This window comes from Pongo abelii, chromosome 5 (genome assembly GCF_028885655.2).
Source record: "Pongo abelii isolate AG06213 chromosome 5, NHGRI_mPonAbe1-v2.0_pri, whole genome shotgun sequence".
Classification (NCBI taxonomy): Eukaryota; Metazoa; Chordata; class Mammalia; order Primates; family Hominidae; genus Pongo; species Pongo abelii.
In genome coordinates, this window is record NC_071990.2 from 7,788,270 (window position 1) to 7,804,986 (window position 16,717).

The following is a 16,717-nucleotide window of genomic DNA, read 5'->3' on the forward strand; positions in this document are numbered from 1 at the left end:
ACTGGAAAATGGCACCAGTAAGTGGCAAAGCTCCAAAAGGACCACCACAGACCACCTTCAAATCAGTGGGCGCTTAGCTGATACAAGAAGGTAGTCTTAGGTATTTGTTGAAATTGAAATTACAAAGACTTCAGATGCTCTTCCTAGCTCATCAGGATCCTACAGTGTAGGAACATGGGAGTTTTTCCAGTCCCTCTCCAACACAGCAGCGTGACCCACCAGGTCTACCCGGCCTCCAGGGGCCTGAGCGCTCGGCATTAATCAGAAGGCACCACCCACAAAGGAACACTTAACCAGTGGTTTATGACCATGATGATTTATAACAAAGTGAAGACTTCCAACATCAACTGGGGAGGGGGAGGATTATAAATCCTTTTTAGTACATAATATTCTAAGAGTCTACAATCTCCTGATATTAGCCTTAGTATGGGAAGTGCATTAAGACACAGAGTATTAATGGTACAAAATGATGTTATAAGCAAAGCCCATTAGAGACTCAGGGACTGAGCACTGAGAAGAAAAGGAAGGATCCACCCTACAGGTACAGCTGGCGGGCTAGGCCCGAGCCAGAGGGCTGCAGGTGGTGGAGGGCAAAGGTCGGGGGGATGGGAGGAGGCTCCAGTGCTGGCTTGGATAGGAGATTCTAGGCTGGGCCCAGCCCTGACCCCAGGTGGTCCAGAGTCAGTCTCTGATGCTGGGGTACAGTTGTGAACTGTATTACCTATGACAGTGGCAGGGTGGCAGTGTTAACAAGGAGTAAGTGCTTATGTGTGAGACCACACAAGTGACTTCCCTGAAGACTGACTACACCCAAACAAGGCGCAGGGTGGCGGGGAAGACAAACACCGAAATGGTGGTAACTACTGAAGCTCAGGGTTTAGTCTTCTCTTGACTTCTGTGCACATTTCGGTATTTCCATACCAAAAAGTTTCTGTAAAAGTTCATCTTTACCTATAATATCAATAAGCTCCAAAAAAAAGCAGAGTTGCTTTAAAATGGCAGCCTTAATCATTAACCTCAACTGGCCTCTGCCCCGTTACATATTACCCCAAAGATGTAGGCAGGGAAAGAGGGAGGGAGGGAGGGAAGGAGGTAGGCACTCACCGCTGGCTCCTCGTTCAGTGTCTGCAGCATCCAGTTTTCCAGTGTCTGGAAGTCCCGAGGACCCTGGTACTTCACAGCTTCTTGGCCTGGCTTGAAAAGCTTTAAGCTGAAAGAATAACAAAGGATTACACAGAGCAAAAAGAAAGTTGTCTTATCAGAGAGCAAACTCACTTAGTGAAACAATCAGAAAATGAGCTGTCAAGGGGCTGCAGCCAGGCACATATCTGCTCCTCTCTGATAAAAAGGAAACAAAAATAACGTTCCGGGAGATAATACATTCAGTTAATCCTAAACTTTTAGAAGTTTCTGATTTTATTCAAGGAAAACTAAAATGAGGTGAAAACTTCCAGCCCACTGCTGTGACTGAGGCCTCAAAAGCTGCAAGTATTCAGTGCTCCTAGGAGCAGCCTCGGGCCTTCCCTGCAAGCTACTGTTAGGCTTTCCTGGCTTCAGCAGTTGTTATTGTGTCTGTGTTCAAATTAGGACTGGAGTAGATACAGTGTTGTTTTGCAATTAAGGTATTCTTCCAGGCCACCTGGCAGGTATTCAACTCTTACAAGGCCTGAATATCCAGTTACTGTGAGAATTCAAGTTTCCAGCTATAAGAACATCCTTGACATTGACTGATGCCATCCATTCACCTTCCCACAGAGAAGGAATCTTTCTTTTTCCTACAAATGTTGGCCTCTGAAGGAATCTGCAGAGAGGATACGGGAGTAGGTCCTTTAACCGTAAGCAAAAGACATCACCAGAGGATGAAATTAACACTCCCAGTTCCTGGATCCCTCCAGCAGTCATGGGAAAACATGCTCTAATACTCTAGATAAAAATCCATAGACGGTGTCAAGGATAGGGAAAAATGTGACTATAATAGAAGAAAAAAGAAATACAGAGTACCATTTGTTGGCAAGCCTGCTCATCTAAACACCCCTGCCACTTCTACAGCACATATGTGGATTTTGTGAGTAAATGCCTAATGTACGGTATCAGAATTGTAAGACGGCAACATATGTAAAAATCTGACATGAAGGTTTGAATAGTGTCTTAGTTTAACGGCTGTAACAGAAGACCACAGACTGGGTGTCTTAGAAACAACAGAATCTATTTCGCCTAGTTCTAGAGACTGGGAAGTCTGAGATCAAGGTGCCAGCAGAGTCAGTGTCTGGTGAGGGCTTTCTGGTTCACAGATGGTGTCTTCTTGCTGTGTCCTCACATGGCAAAAGGGGAAACAGAACTCTCGGGCCTCTTTCATAAGGTATGTAACCCTATTCATGAGGGCTCCACCCTAATGACCTACTCCCTCTCAAAGGCCCCACCTCCTATTACCAGCATTGGGGATTAGGATTTCACCTATGAGTGCTGAGGGACACAAACATTCAGTCCAAAAAAAAAAAAAAAATGGCTGATTCTCCTTAAAATGAAGTCACATGTCTAGATTAGGCTTTGAAATTAAAATCGGCATACTGGCCTTACCCAGAACCTAAGATGGCATGATGGGGCATAGGTAAGGTCTGTAATGTGTCTCCAACGCAGAATATACATCCAGCTTCCTCAGCAGCTCAGACTCTCAAAACCACAAAAACCAGCCAAAACTTAACTAGATTTGGCCAGTACACCGGCTACTTCACAAAGTTCAACATAAGCAACTGCAACATCTGCGGTATCAAAGATGATTGCCCTCACCTAGCCTGGCATCTCCCCAGGCTCCCACAAGGTGTGTTCTGCACCTGGAAACAGAAACTGCTTCCTGCACGGCTCTGTCTCCCACTAACGCTCTTCAGGAAGGGAAATGGGTGGATCCTCAAGACATCAAAAAGGACCAGGGACTGTCACACTTGTGTCTTTGCTAAAAGTAAAATACAGTAAGTCCTAGCCTATGATTTCTTTTTGTAATTTGCTATTCATTTGCAAAACAAGTAATTTAAAAAATATATCTTCTTGTTGTTGGACTGATAATCGTTCTAACCTGCCCAAGAAGTCTGAGATTCTTCCTCGGTAAGTTCACAGAGCCCAGGGACAGAGTGGACACTTTTGGTCCAGACCTTCCAGTCAGTTTGGGGCATCTGACTTCAATTCTCACTGTCGATAGGGGTGAGGGAGGTGATGGAGACTGGGCCACAGGGTACAAGCCCAAACAAAGTATTGCCCCAGATTTCTGCTATTACCAAGCCTCTACATGGGCACTTGAGTCTCCTCTATCAAGGAGACTGCAGGGAGAAGATCCCCATGTAGGTACTGCCTTGGCAAACAGCATGATGAAACTTCTACTACTGTAGACAGTGTTATCAGTTGAACTGTGTCCTGCAAAACAGATCTGTGTAAGTCATAATCATCAATCTCAGAAGGTGACCTTATTTAGAACAAGGTCTTTACAGAGATATTCAAGTTAAAATGAGGTCACTAGGATGGGCCCGAATCTAGCATGACTGGTGTCCTTGTAAGAAGGGTTTGGACACAGACACACACACACAGGGAGAAGGGCACATGAGGACAGAGGATGGCAGTGATGCATCTACAAGCCAAGGAACGCCAAAGATGACCAGGAAACCAATGAGCCAGGACGAGGCAAGGGAGGATTCCCCTACAGGTTTCAGAGGGAGCATGGCCCTGCTGGCTCCTTGATTTAGGACCTCTGGCCTCCAGGACTGTGGAGAATACATTTCTATTGTTTCTGGCCACCCGGTTTGTGCAACTTTGTTACAGCAGCCTAGGAAACTAACACAGGTAGTTTCCGCCCCCCTCGCCCCCCGTCAGTCCTGCCCTGCTGTAATGATTCGTGACTGGCCCAACAGGAAGACCTCAAAACATTTTACTGAGCACAGCCAGCCATCTCTAGGGGGCATGGGAGCCCAAACTCCCGGCCCCTCCAATCCTTTACTCCAGTTACACTTGCCAGGAAAGAATAACGGAAAGCTCATGTCCTGCATGTCCTGACACATGCCTGGACTCAGGCAGGTACAGTCATCATCTGCTTCAGGCCTCACAACCACTCTATGGGATGGGTACTGTCTTGGAGGAGTCAAAGCTCACTCAAGTCAATCTACAGATGCCCCAATGCGACCACATTTCATACAGCACATTCCACCTCCTGCATTCTCGGGGGGAAAATAATCTGTTCTCGGAGCTTCTGCAGGGCAGTGATGGTCACAGAGGTTCCTTCCCAAACTGTGTTCAGTGTGGTGTAAGTTCATTTTTGTTCTTTTTAATAACACAAAACCAGCCCATGGTTTACTTGGGGAGACCAGATCTTCTCATTAAAAATCTAAACACATGATCCAACACGGGCCTTTTTAAATTTGTGACTTTTTAAATTTGTGATGGTTTTTGGTGAATACCAACTATGGAGTAGCTGATACTGCAGCTGATAGCTGTTATGGTGGAAGCCTTCACTTCCTTCTCTGAAGCCCCGTAACACATACCACGCTCAGCTCCATTACAGGTCCTGTGTCACCTTCCCTGTGGCACGGGTGCACAGTCTCAGGCCACAGATGGTCAGCAGGTTAAGTGGAAAGACACCACAGCCAGCTCACCCCTGAACTTTGAAAGCAACAGGCTCTCAACAGGTAAGAGTTCACTTCTTCACCCTCATCTCTGCTCACTACCTGCTTCTTTGGGATGCTCTTGATCCACACTTTCAGTGCAATACTATAAAGCATAGAATAGCTAATGCTTTTACATAGATACAGATAGTAGGCAATTTTATCTCCATTGATCTGATTTAAAGTAAACCCAAATTATGCCACGTACATTAGCAAGAAGTCACCAAAGACCAAGAATTCCAGAGTCGTTTGTGGAAATGCCCACATTTCCAAATGGTAGGGAAAACCCTAACATGTATTGGGTGTGCTCAGATTGGTGTCTACACACATTCCATGTAAGTCCTGTAACAATGTTTGGGGGATCACCTTACTTACAGGTTAAATGATGAGGCCAGAGCTGGGTGGTAAGTAAATGGTAGAGCTGGGATTTGACTATGACTTCTAGGTTCAAGCCTAGAGCTCCCTCCACTTTTCTGCCTCCCAGGTTTGAATATAAGCTCCAATTGCATGCTTTATTGATGGTCCCCTATATTACTCCATTAAGCGATAAACTGTATAGAAGTGACTTCATTCCTCAATTGAAACAAACAGCAAGGAAGTGACTGTGGCAATCCTTCCACCTCCTTCAGAAACAGCTTCTTCTCTTTTTTGAAGAACTGCTTTTCCCTTCAACACTTGGCACATGGCGTGAATGGGCATGTGTCTTGCTATAAGCTCCTGTTTCCCTGGCCACAGTGACTATTCCTGGAAGGAATATTCCAGCCAAGCAGGGCCAGTCAGTGGTGGGCCCTTCTGTGCAAAGAGAGATACAGGCCTGGAAAGCCGTCATCTCAAGGGAGGCGCAGCAGAAAACAGACCCCAGGCCCCTGAAGCTGGGTCTCAGAGGTTCCTCCACAGCCTTTTAAATAGTCCTTTCTTTCTGTTTAATAAGAGAACAATTCTATTTCTAGAATTGAGAACATTTCAATTTCTATTTCTTATAACCAAAAAAATTCTTAACTGTCAAGGAAGTAAGTAGCATCGTCTGTCAGACGCTATACTTCTTTCCAACAGGAACAGCCCTGTGGGAGTCACACGGGACGGAACTATAGGAAGGGTGTTTGCGAATAAGAGTCACCAGAAAAAGCAAGCCAAAACTGACGACAGTCTATGCACACTGTGTAAAATGTACCGGTGAACATCTAGCATGGCGGGACCGCCATTTTTGTCTTGCAAACACATTCTCTTATAAACAGGAAAACCCAACACTGATGAATTAAAGGTTATCCAAGTATAAAAGCCATCTAAAACAGACACAGCATTAAATGCAGTTTCTCCCTAATGACAGGGACTGCCTGCTTAAATTTAGTATCTCTTCACTCCTTTACCAAAAGTTTAACTAGGACTTTCTTTGTAGCTAGGAGCCACCTGGGAAGTGTACCCCCTTCCTTCCAACTTACGTGGGGTATCCTCGCACCCCCTGGGCGGAGCACACATCGGCGTGGGCCGTGCAGTCCACTTTAGCCACATAGACTTTGGCATCTTCCATGCTGTTGTATTTGTCTCCCAGGTCATTCCAAGTCGGCTGCAGCCGCTGGCAGTGTCCACACCTGGAACAAGGTAAGAGTACAAGCACACTGAGTATCAGGTCATAGGGCAGCTGGCCCACAACTTCAGGTCTGTCCAGGGGGCAATGGGGCTCTCAGTCCTTTCTTTACACCACTGCAGATGGCAGCTCCTGGACCAGTACTCCAGGGCCTCTCTCCCCTGCTCCCATCGCTCCAGAGTCGCTGCCCTGTTCTCAGCATGAAATCTTGGCCTTGTTCCAGTATTAAACTTAGCAAAGTGTTGTTCTGGATCCTACTTGTTCTGGCCCTGCTGACCTCCCGCTTGACTTCTATCCCAGAGACCGCCCTCCCTCCCTTGTGGCCTGCTCCTGAGCCCGACTGCAGCATCTGCAGTGTTCCCAAAGGACTATAGCTTGGCTTGGCCCTGGGACACATTCTCTCTTACACTTCCTCCCTAAACTCCACCTAGCTAAATCTATCTGCCCTTCAGGTTTCGTTTGGGTGTCACTTCCTCCAGCAAGTCTGTTCAGCACCCATTCTCTTCTCCTGCCCTTCTGGAAAGCCTCTCTACTCCTCCCCTGGACAGTAGCTTAGCACTTCCTGCTGTATCTGCTACTTTTATTCGTCAAGTCTCCTCCACTATATAACCAAATAGCTACAAACACAAGGCAATCTCAAAGTTTAATCAACTGCAATTTTCTCCAATGAGAAGGAAAAAAAAAAGTTTGTGGCCACCTAAACTTCTAGGGTTGAAATAAGCAAACGTCTATTCATAGTATTCATTGTATGAATTCAGTTATGTATAAATATTTTAAAATCACCCATCATTTAAAATAGTATCTTAATCAGGCTTCTTGCCACGCTTCACATTTCATGAGGATATCAGCATCTTTCCCAACACTAGACCTTGAGTCATACAGCTGACCACAGCTCTTCCTGCGTTCTCAGGACAATATGTCTACAGTGCCATACTCGAATTTTGAATGAGACAACCCTAGAAACTTTATCCCAGGTTTCAACTACAATCCCATAGCATTATGACACATGGGTTTGTTATTTAATATGGTAGGAACACACTGATGCCTACAATGTAACCACTTTGCTGTATCGCTTTTTAAAATGCTTTTTTTTTATTATACTTTAAGTTTTATGGTACATGTGCACAATGTGCAGGTTAGTTACATATGTATACATGTGCCATGCTGGTGTGCTGCACCCATTAACTTGCTATTTAGCATTAGGTATATCTCCTAATGCTATCCCTCCCCCCTCCCCCCACCCCACAACAGTCCCCAGAGTGTGATGTTCCCCTTCCTGTGTCCATGTGTTCTCAATGTTCAATTCCCATCTATGAGTGAGAACACGTGGTGTTTGGTTTTTTGTCCTTGTGATAGTTTACTGAGAATGATGATTTCCAATTTCATCCATGTCCCTACAAAGGACATGAACTCATCATTTTTTATGGCTGCATAGTATTCCATGGTGTATATGTGCCACATTTTCTTAATCCAGTCTATCATTGTTGGACATTTGGGTTGCTTTTTTTTAAAACACACTTGCTTGTAAGAACACCCAACGCTTAGAATTGTGACTTCTTCCTCAAAATAATTTAATAATCTCTGTTAAATCACTTTTTATTTTCTGACAGATTACCTCAAAAATAAGCATTTAAGTCGGATGCAGTGGCTCATGCCTGTAATCCCAGCACTTTGGGAGGCCAAGGCAGAGCTGCTTGAGCCCAGGGGTTCAAGACTGGCCTGGAAAACACAGTGAGACCCCCATCTACAAAAAATTTTAAAAAATTAGCCTGGTGTGGTGGCACACACCTGCAGTCCTAGCTACTTGGGAGGCTGAGGCAGAAGGATCACTCGAGGCCAAAAGTTTGAGGCTGCAGTGAGCTATGATCACACCAATGCATTCCAGCCTGGGTGACAGAGTGAGATTTTTGTCTCTTAAGAAAAAAAGGATTTAAGCCAGGTGTGGTGGCTCACACCTGTAATCCCAGCACTTTGGGAAGCTGAAGTGAGCAGATCATGAGGTCAGCAGTTCGAGACCAGCCTGACCAACATGGTGAAACCCCATCCCTACTAAAAATACAAAAATTAGCTGGGCATGGTGGCGTACGCCTATAATCTCAGCTACTTAGGAGGCTGAGGCAGGAGAATCACTTGAACCCGGGAGGTGGAGGTTGCAGTGAGCTGAGACCATGCCACTGCACTCCAGCCTGGGCAACGGAGCAAGACTCTTGTCTCAAAAACAAACAGATTTAAAGGTAGCACTGAAAAAGTCTGCTTCAAGTTAATGTGTCTTCCCTAAACAGCACTTTCTTGGCCAGCTAAGAGAATCCCTGCTTTATGAGATACTCAGATACAAAAAAAAAAAAAAAAAAAAAAAAAAAAAGCACAATGAAACTATACATGCAAATTTAACTTCTGTAGATTCAACAAGGTGAGTTTGTTGGGGGAGGGAAGAAGGAAACAAGAAAAAAAAAAAAAAAGGCAATTCCCACAGAACCCTGAAGTGTGTGCAAGCTGGGAGATGTGAGGTTTTTGTTCCTCAGCTGGCCTTGGTTCCTACATGCTTCTCATGGCATAAGCATCTCTCCGACTACATTAAGTGTGACCCTGCTGTCTAAGGGCACAGGTTTGAGAACTAGTCCATTTGGTGTTTAACCAAAGAAGCCATGATAGTTCTAATGCTGGAGGAAACGCTGGCAGTGAGGACTTACTGACTGACTGGGGCAGTGTCCAACAAGACACCTTCCTAAGGGACTGTCAGGGGCAGTTCTGACCCTAGGGAACTTTGATCAGATATGCTCATTCTGGAACTTTAGAACTCCTCTGCAATCTTGACAAGGTTTTGTTTTGTTACTGCCTTTTTTTTTTTTTTTTTGGGAAAACACAAGATTAGATTAAGAATGAGAGTAGACAATAAATAAGTTTGTGGTGCACTAAATCAAAACTGACCATTCTGGGCCATCACCAAGTTGGGCGTGCCCTTGCTCCTGGCTGTGATGGGGCCACAGGTGTTATCTAGTTGGCCCTGCGGCTACAGCACCCAGCTCTGAGACAGGCAGCTGCATTCACAAGGTAGCCTGTGGCCAAGAAGTAGAGCAAAGCTGCCTGGTCCAAATCTTGACCTCACTGTCACCAGGTTTGGGGTGACTCACAAACTGGCCATACAGAAGCTGTGACCTGATGTTGGCACAAAATCTACAGCAGCAGGACAACCCTGCAGCTGCCAAGTTCAGGGCAAAAATACACAGATCAATGTTTTTGTTACAGGGGCCGCAGCCCCTTAATCACACGTGGGCTTTCACCATTACACGGCAGGTGAAACTGGAAAAAGGTATGTGTGTGTTGAGGGGGAGTCCACTGAGTGTTCTATCTGAGCTCCAAATGCTCAGCTCACCACTCCAGGACTTCCTTCCCTCTCTTGCATAGACCCCTCCAGAGTCACCACCTTGCTCTCAGCCTTACACTTACCAAGGTGTTGTGCCAGGTATTGTTGGTCCTACTTGATCTTGTCCCTGCTGACCTCCCATTTGACCTCTCTGCCCACTCAGCCTCTTTCCTGGCAGCCTATTCCTGAGCCCTACTGCAGTATCTGCAGTTTTCTGAAAGGGCCCTCTTAAAAGTCAAACTGAAATACCATCATAGAAACCCACATATCTCTATTTAAATATCTGTAGTAGACTATCAAGAAGTCAACAAATACGCCAGGCGTGGTGGCTCACGCCTGTAATCCCAGCACTTTGGGAGGCAGAAGTGGGCGGATCACGAGGTCAAGAGATCAAGACCATCCTGGCCAACATGGTGAAACCCCATCTCTACTAAAAATACAAAAAGTAGCTGGGCGTGCTGGCGCGCACCTGTAGTCCCAGCTTCTCAGGAGGCTGAGGCAGGAGAATCGCTTAAATCCAGGAGGTGGAGGTTGTAGTGAGCCAAGATTGTGCAACTGCACTCCAGCCATCTCAAAACAAACAAACAAACAAAAAACACAAACAGTTAATTTTTCTGGAAGCATCCACCTAAATGTCTAGAAGCCACATATAATGGAAAAGGAATTTACTTAATACCAAGTGCCCAGATGTGCCAGTTTTCTCTCACTCAGCCCAGGACTAGCTGGTATTTATTGCAAAGATTCTAAACTTAAAATTCCTTTGGCACTGCAGGGACTTATTACATCTACGTGTCAGTTTTTCTTAAAAAAAAAAAAGTAAAGAATGGGATGTGATGGCTCATGCCTGTAATCTCAGTACTTTGGGAGGCCAGGGCAGAAGGACTGATTGAGGCCAGGAGTTTGAGACCAGCCCCGGCAACACAGCAAGACCCTGTTTCTACCAACTACAACAACAACAACAACAAAATAAGCTGGGTGTGATGACCTGCGCCTGTAGTCACAGCTACTTCAGAGGCTGAGGCAGGAGAATCACTTGAGCCCAGGAGTTAGAGGCTACAGTGAGCTGTGACTGCATACCACTGGTTTCAGGCTGGGTAACAGAGCAAGATCCCATCTCTAACATAAATAAATAATGAAGAAAGAAAAAAGAAAACCCATGGACAGATGTATTCCACTGAAATGGGCTCCAATTAAGTAGTATATTTAATTGAAATAGTTGCTGAGAATACTCCCATACAGAGAGAAACTGTTAATATTGCCTGATTGTTTTATGTTACAAAGTAATTTCTAAACCATTGGAGTTCTAAAAATTCGAGTCAGTTGGTTCTTAGGAATGTGAAACATAGTGTACTTCATATATACATTGCTAATAAACCCACAGTGGCCCAAAAAGTTGATTTAACTCCAAATGAACTGAAACGCAGTAACAGCCTGAATAAGGGTTAACAGAAAAACGTTTCTCCCAGTTTGAAAACTACAATTTCTGAACTGGCCATTTTTCTTAGGGTACCTTTTCTCTATGCCTTCCTACATCCCTTTCCCAAGTGAGCCTCTACTGAGCTCTGGGGAAGAATACCAAGTTCTGCAACAAGAACCTGCAGGCTATTCCAACCTCTCAAAGGTCTTGTGTCCTAAAATTATGGCTTTCTGCTCTGGCCTGTGATCACTTCCCTTCCTCGGGGCATCCCGGCGCTGGCAGGAAAGCTGTGCACATGCTTGTGTGAATGACAGGAAGCCATTCCGTGGGATGAGTGCCAGCGTAGGGGTCTCTCAGGTCAGCAGCGAGGCCCACACCAAAGCCTCGCCCAGAGAACCAAAGCAAGAGGGACCATCTGCTCAACGGAGGGGCTTTCCCGATCTCACACATAACAAGTGACCTGGACCCGAGAGAGCAGCAGGGTGGCGACAGGACAGCCTGGAGTTGAGGACCAGTGGGCTCCGTTCAGACAGTACATCCATCCTGAGCTGCAGGGGGGGCGGGGGGGGTTCCAGAATTCGCACTACCTTGGTCTTCCAGGGGTAGCTCAGCAACCCTCCTCTGCCTGGACCACTCCTTCCTATCCCACAAAACACGCACAAAGTGGGAAACCACACCTTCCTGGGTTCTATTTTTCAATTAAAGCCTCTGGAAGGGGACGTGCCCGCGGTCTAAGTGTCCCAGCCGACCCTGGTGGCCGCGGCAGCAGCAAGGCCGCTCTGGTGAGTGCACGTGGCCCACGGGCAGGCCGCGCGTCCGGCCGGCACAGGAAGTTTGGGGCGCTGGGCAGGGACCGCAGGGTGACATTTGGATTCCCGGCTGCCCGAAAAGGCGACGACCCCACCTTCCCCTCCCTCGGTGCCGAGGTGCAAGAGGGGGTTGAATTCAGGAGCGCGGCGCAGGGCGGGCTTTTCCCGGCTGTCCCCTCGGGGACCGCCCCCTCCTCCCGCACCGCCCCGGCCGCCGAGCGCCACGTCAGCCGCGAGTGCCCGGCCCGCTGCGCTCACGCCCCCCGACCCGGAGCCCCAAGCCCTCGGTCCCCTGCAGTCCCCGGCTCCCGGCCCCGAGCCGCGGCGCCCACGCCCCCCCACCTCCCAGCCGGAGCCCCGAACCCGCAGGGTCCCCGCGCTCCCGGCCCCGCGCCCCCAGTACTACACCCCACAGCCCTGAGCCCCGAGCCCCGCGCCCGCAGCGCGCACGCCGCTGACCGGAGCCGTCGGCGTCCACGTGGCCCCCGGTCCGGGACCCCCCGCCCGCGGCGCCCAAGCGCCCCACGCCCCCCGAAGCGCCAAGTGCGCAGCAGGGCGCCGGCCTGCGCGGCGTTACCAGGGCGCGAAGAACATGACGAAGTGCGCGGCGCTCTGGATCCCGTGCGTGAACATGTCGGCCGTGTACAGGTGCTTGCTGTGCGGGTCCTGCCCGTCCCCGCCGTCTGCCGCTGGGGGCCCGTCCGCCGCCGCCGCCTCCTGAGCCCGGGCGCCCCAGCGCCCGCCGCCGCCATGGCCCAGCAGCAGCAGCAGCAGCAGCGCAGTCAGGGCCGACGGCCGGGCCAGCAGCGGGAGGAGGCGTCCTGGGCGCGCGGGCATCGCGGCGGGGCTGGGCGCGCTCTCGCCGCGGCCGCCGGTCCCCTCGCAGCGCCCGCCCCGCGCCCCGCCCCGGAGAGGCCGCGCCCCTTCCTCTCCCCGCCCGCCCGCGCCGGCGCGCGACCGCTACCCGCCCGAGGCCCGGCTCCGCGCACCGGCAGGGAAGGGCTGGAGCGAGGGACCGAGTCTGGGAGAGCCTTCCGAGTCCGGCCTCCTGCCTTCCCGCCACGGGACGGCTCGCCCCAATCCCGCGAGGCTCCCGCGCCTCCGCAACCCAGGCCCTCACCCCTTTCCCCAAGGGCCCGCTCTGCTCGGAACGGCGGTGAACACACGAAGTAACGATGAGGCCAGCGGGAAGCCACGGAGGGGCCGGTCAGCCTCGGCTAATCTCAGCTCACACAAGCACCCCGCGATTTCAGGCCAAAGGAAGGAGAGAGCTGCTGTCAGCAGAATGTAGGAAGTCGGGCAAAAGACGGTGCGGTTTGCACCTGAATGAGTCAGATTCTTGGCTAGAGCCCAACTGTGATTCTCGACCTGGGCTCAGAGGGTTGATGAAACCCGCTTCCCAAGTGAACCCCTTGCTGGTTACCCCTGCCCGGCCTTAACTCGGGGATGAAGAGGAAAGAACGTCAAAGCGGCCTCTTCTAGACAAGAAGGCACTTAGCAGGACTGGCTGGGGTCCTACTGTGCCCTCATTTATCCCGGTTGCTAAAATGAATGACAGCACGCCTGCTCTGGCTGAACTCAGCCTGTGGAATGGCCAGAAGGCATCCCTGCCCGGCGCCTCATAACTCGCACCTGCACACACACCTTACAGCAGATGGTAATCGAAAGCTCCAGCCCTACCCCGGGGATCTGAGGCTAAATTAGGGAGAATCACCGGGTTGCTTTCCGGGATCCTGCCTGCTGTTTGATTATCCTCAACCCAGGAAGCCCCAGGTGGTTAACTCCTGGCTTGGCAACAGGGGACGCGCCCACTGTCTCACCTGTCATTATTCTGCTCCTGCCTTAGGCCCAGCCACTTACGAACCTTTAACCATGGGTTGCCAAACACCAAAACCATCAATCTCCCTCCAAAGTCTGTTCTCCCAGCCACTTAAGCCTGAAACATGGGAGGCATCTTGCATTGCTTGCTCTTTTCCCTTGTGTCTCAAAATTCAACCACACTTCTTGTAACCATGATTTCCTTCCAGCATTCTCAGTGTTCATACCCTGAATGGAGACTAAGCCTGGCCTATTGCAGTAGCTTTCTAAGAGTCTCTTTCATTCACATGGCTGGAAAATTAATTTTCCTAAAGCCTGCCTTTGACCAAGACTGCTGCTTAAACTTGGACCAACACACCACCACTGCCCCCATGGCCTTGGCCTATGGGGTGAAATACTAATTCCTGGGGCAGCCATTCAAGGCCTTCCGTGATGTGGTTGCATCATGCTTTGTGTCCCTGTGAAACTCACTCAACACTAGAAATCCAGGGATTCTCTCCAATAACTGTTATTGCCAAACTCTAATCCCTGTGTTCTCCAACACCTCAAACCTCCCAAACCCCCCAAACCCTTCCACGGTGCTGTTGGGAAATTCCCACAAGCATCGCCATATACTCTTACAGCATCAGTGTCTTTCGTTTTTAACTGAAACACAGTTCTAGGAGCTCTCTCAAGTGTTGGCTGCTCATTCTTTCACACCTGGACTCCCTCAGAGCCAGGAAGTAAAGCTGATGGCTTCCTGGTTCCCCATTGCTCCTTCCAAATCCTACAAAACCCTCAGTTCTCCTTAAAGTGATGCCACTGGGCATGGCACCCTTTGCCCTGCCAGTTCCTGTCATTCTTCCACATCACTGTTCCTGGTTCAGTGAAGACTTTGGTTCCTGGCTCACAGTGTTCCTGGCCACCCCTTTCCTGTCTTTCATTCCTGGCATCTTCAGCATCCAGGTGGATGCTCCATCTACCTTTCCCTCAGTAACTCCCACCCAAAAGGGAGACCCTAGCACCTGTCATCATCAGCATCTGCACCATCTCCAAAATCTGAAGGCATCCACTCTGCCCAGTACCTCCTCGACTTGCAATCTCTTTGCTCAAGAAACCCATTTCTGCAATGATTCTTCCTCATCATGACCTCTGAGCTACCCACCCCACCATCTTCTACAGTCCCCTCGCAGCCCAACAGACTGCTATGTCTTCTCTTGCCTCTTGGCCAAGTTACAGCCCATGGAGTCTCACCCTTCACTTCCTGCTCTGCCACATTCTCCCCACAGATGCTGGTGAGCTTTGTCTCTCTGGGTTCCCTGTGCCTTCAACCAGGTAGCCAGACTCTGCTGGAGAAAAATCGCACAGTCAAGCAGCACGTCTCCTTCACACTGGTAAAAATAAGCCTTAAATTCCTCCTCACCCCTGCCGTAAAACTGATTACCTCTCCCTAGGCAGTGTACTGCCCCACTCTCTTAGATGCTTCCATACTTCCACTGACACTGCCCCTCCTCTCCTCTCCCCACCCCACCCTGCCAGTCGCCATCCTCTCAGCTGCCAGCTTTATCTCGTTTCTAAGAAAAATGAAGCCAAAAGCATGAGCTCCCTTATCCCTCCCCCGCCAAATCTACACACGCCTGCACAGGTGCCTTTCCCTCTGCCCACAAAGGAGCAAGTCAGTATATCCCTGCCTAGCAAAGACCAGTCCTCCAGAATAATGCCCCTCACAGATATCCAGGTCCTAATTCCTGAAACATCTGATTGTTTCTTTATATGGCAGAAGGCTTTGCAGGTGTGATTAAATTAAGGGTCGTGAGCTGGAGAGATTACCCTGGATTATCTCGGTGGGTCCTAAATGTGGTCACAAGTGTCCTCATAACAGAGGAGCAGAAGGAAATTTGACTACATAGCAGGAGGCAACATAGCAAAAGCAGAAAGAGATTTGAAGATGTTACACTGCTGGCTTGGAAGATGAAGGGGCCAAGAGCCAGGAAAAGCAGCTCTAGATGCTGGAAAAAGCAAGGAAATGACTCTGCCTCAGAGCCTCTGGAGGGACCTGCAGTCCTGTGGACAATTTATAGTCCAGTGCAACTAGTTTTGGCCTTCTGACCTCCAAAACTGTAAGAGAATACACCTACCCGGTTTTATGCCACCAAGTGTGTGGTGTTACAGCAGCCCTAGTAATCTCATATGCCCTCCCTGCTCCCTGCTCAAAGGCTTTGTTCTTCAGCTCCTCTCTTTCTCTCCTGCACAAGTTACTCATCACTCCTTCCTACTGGACCATTTTCATCAGTGTATAAGCAAAAAAAAAAAAAAAATTATCTGTATTTCACTTTCCATTCATTCTTCAGCTCATGCCACTCTGACTCTCAAACCTGCCACACACCAAGTCTTCTCAAAGCCACTGAAGATGTCCACATTGACAAGTCAAATGAACACTTTATGTTCCTCATCTTCCTGGGCTTCTCAGCAGCGTTGGTACAACTGCCATTGGCCCCATCTGGATCCACCGTCCTTTCTGCTTCTCTGATCTACCGCCTACCATCCCCACGTCACTCCTCAGGCTCTTCAACCCAAACTTTGATGTCAGTTTTCAGCGCTTAGCCTCCAACCCACTTTTGTTTCTCTACACTCACTCCCTAGGTGATCTCATCCATAGCCATGGCTTTAACACCATCTATATGCTGATACCAAAGTGTACATTTGCAGCCGAGGCCTCTCTCTGAGCTCTCACTGCCTACAGGATGCCTCCTCTTGTTTGTCCTGCAGGTGTGCTGAAGCTGACCTTGTGCTTCTCTGCAGCAATCTGCTTGTCCTCCGATTTCCCCTCCTCAGTAAATAGTTCTTCCTCGCTGTTGCACAAACCAGAAACCTGAGTTGCAAACTTTGTCTCAGACTCCTGGCCTCAAGTGATCTGCCTGCCTCAGCCTCCCAGAGTGCTGGGATTACAGGTGTGAGCCACCACCCCTGGCCTCTGAGTTATAAATTTCGTTCCCCTTTTTCCTTATTGCAGTGCCTTGATCCCCGCCTCCTACTCCATCTCCCCATCAGCAAGTCCAATCATTGCCATCTCTGAGCAACAGCTCCCACTGACTGATTCCT

The 16,717-nt window shown here is 49.1% G+C and overlaps 1 protein-coding gene across 1 annotated transcript in view; it reads right to left on the reverse strand.

The window, feature by feature from the left end:
* TXNDC5 (thioredoxin domain containing 5) overlaps window positions 1-12,693 on the reverse strand; it is a 29,539-nt gene extending 16,846 nt beyond the window's left edge. The window contains exons 1-3 of the mRNA XM_009241414.3: window positions 12,396-12,693; window positions 6,083-6,232; window positions 1,105-1,210 (exon numbers count right to left, since the gene is read on the reverse strand). Of these exons, the coding sequence (XP_009239689.2) occupies window positions 1,105-1,210; window positions 6,083-6,232; window positions 12,396-12,655 (516 nt within the window). The 5' untranslated portion in view covers window positions 12,656-12,693. The remainder of the gene's footprint in view (window positions 1-1,104; window positions 1,211-6,082; window positions 6,233-12,395) is intronic.
* Window positions 12,694-16,717: the final 4,024 nt, after the last annotated feature.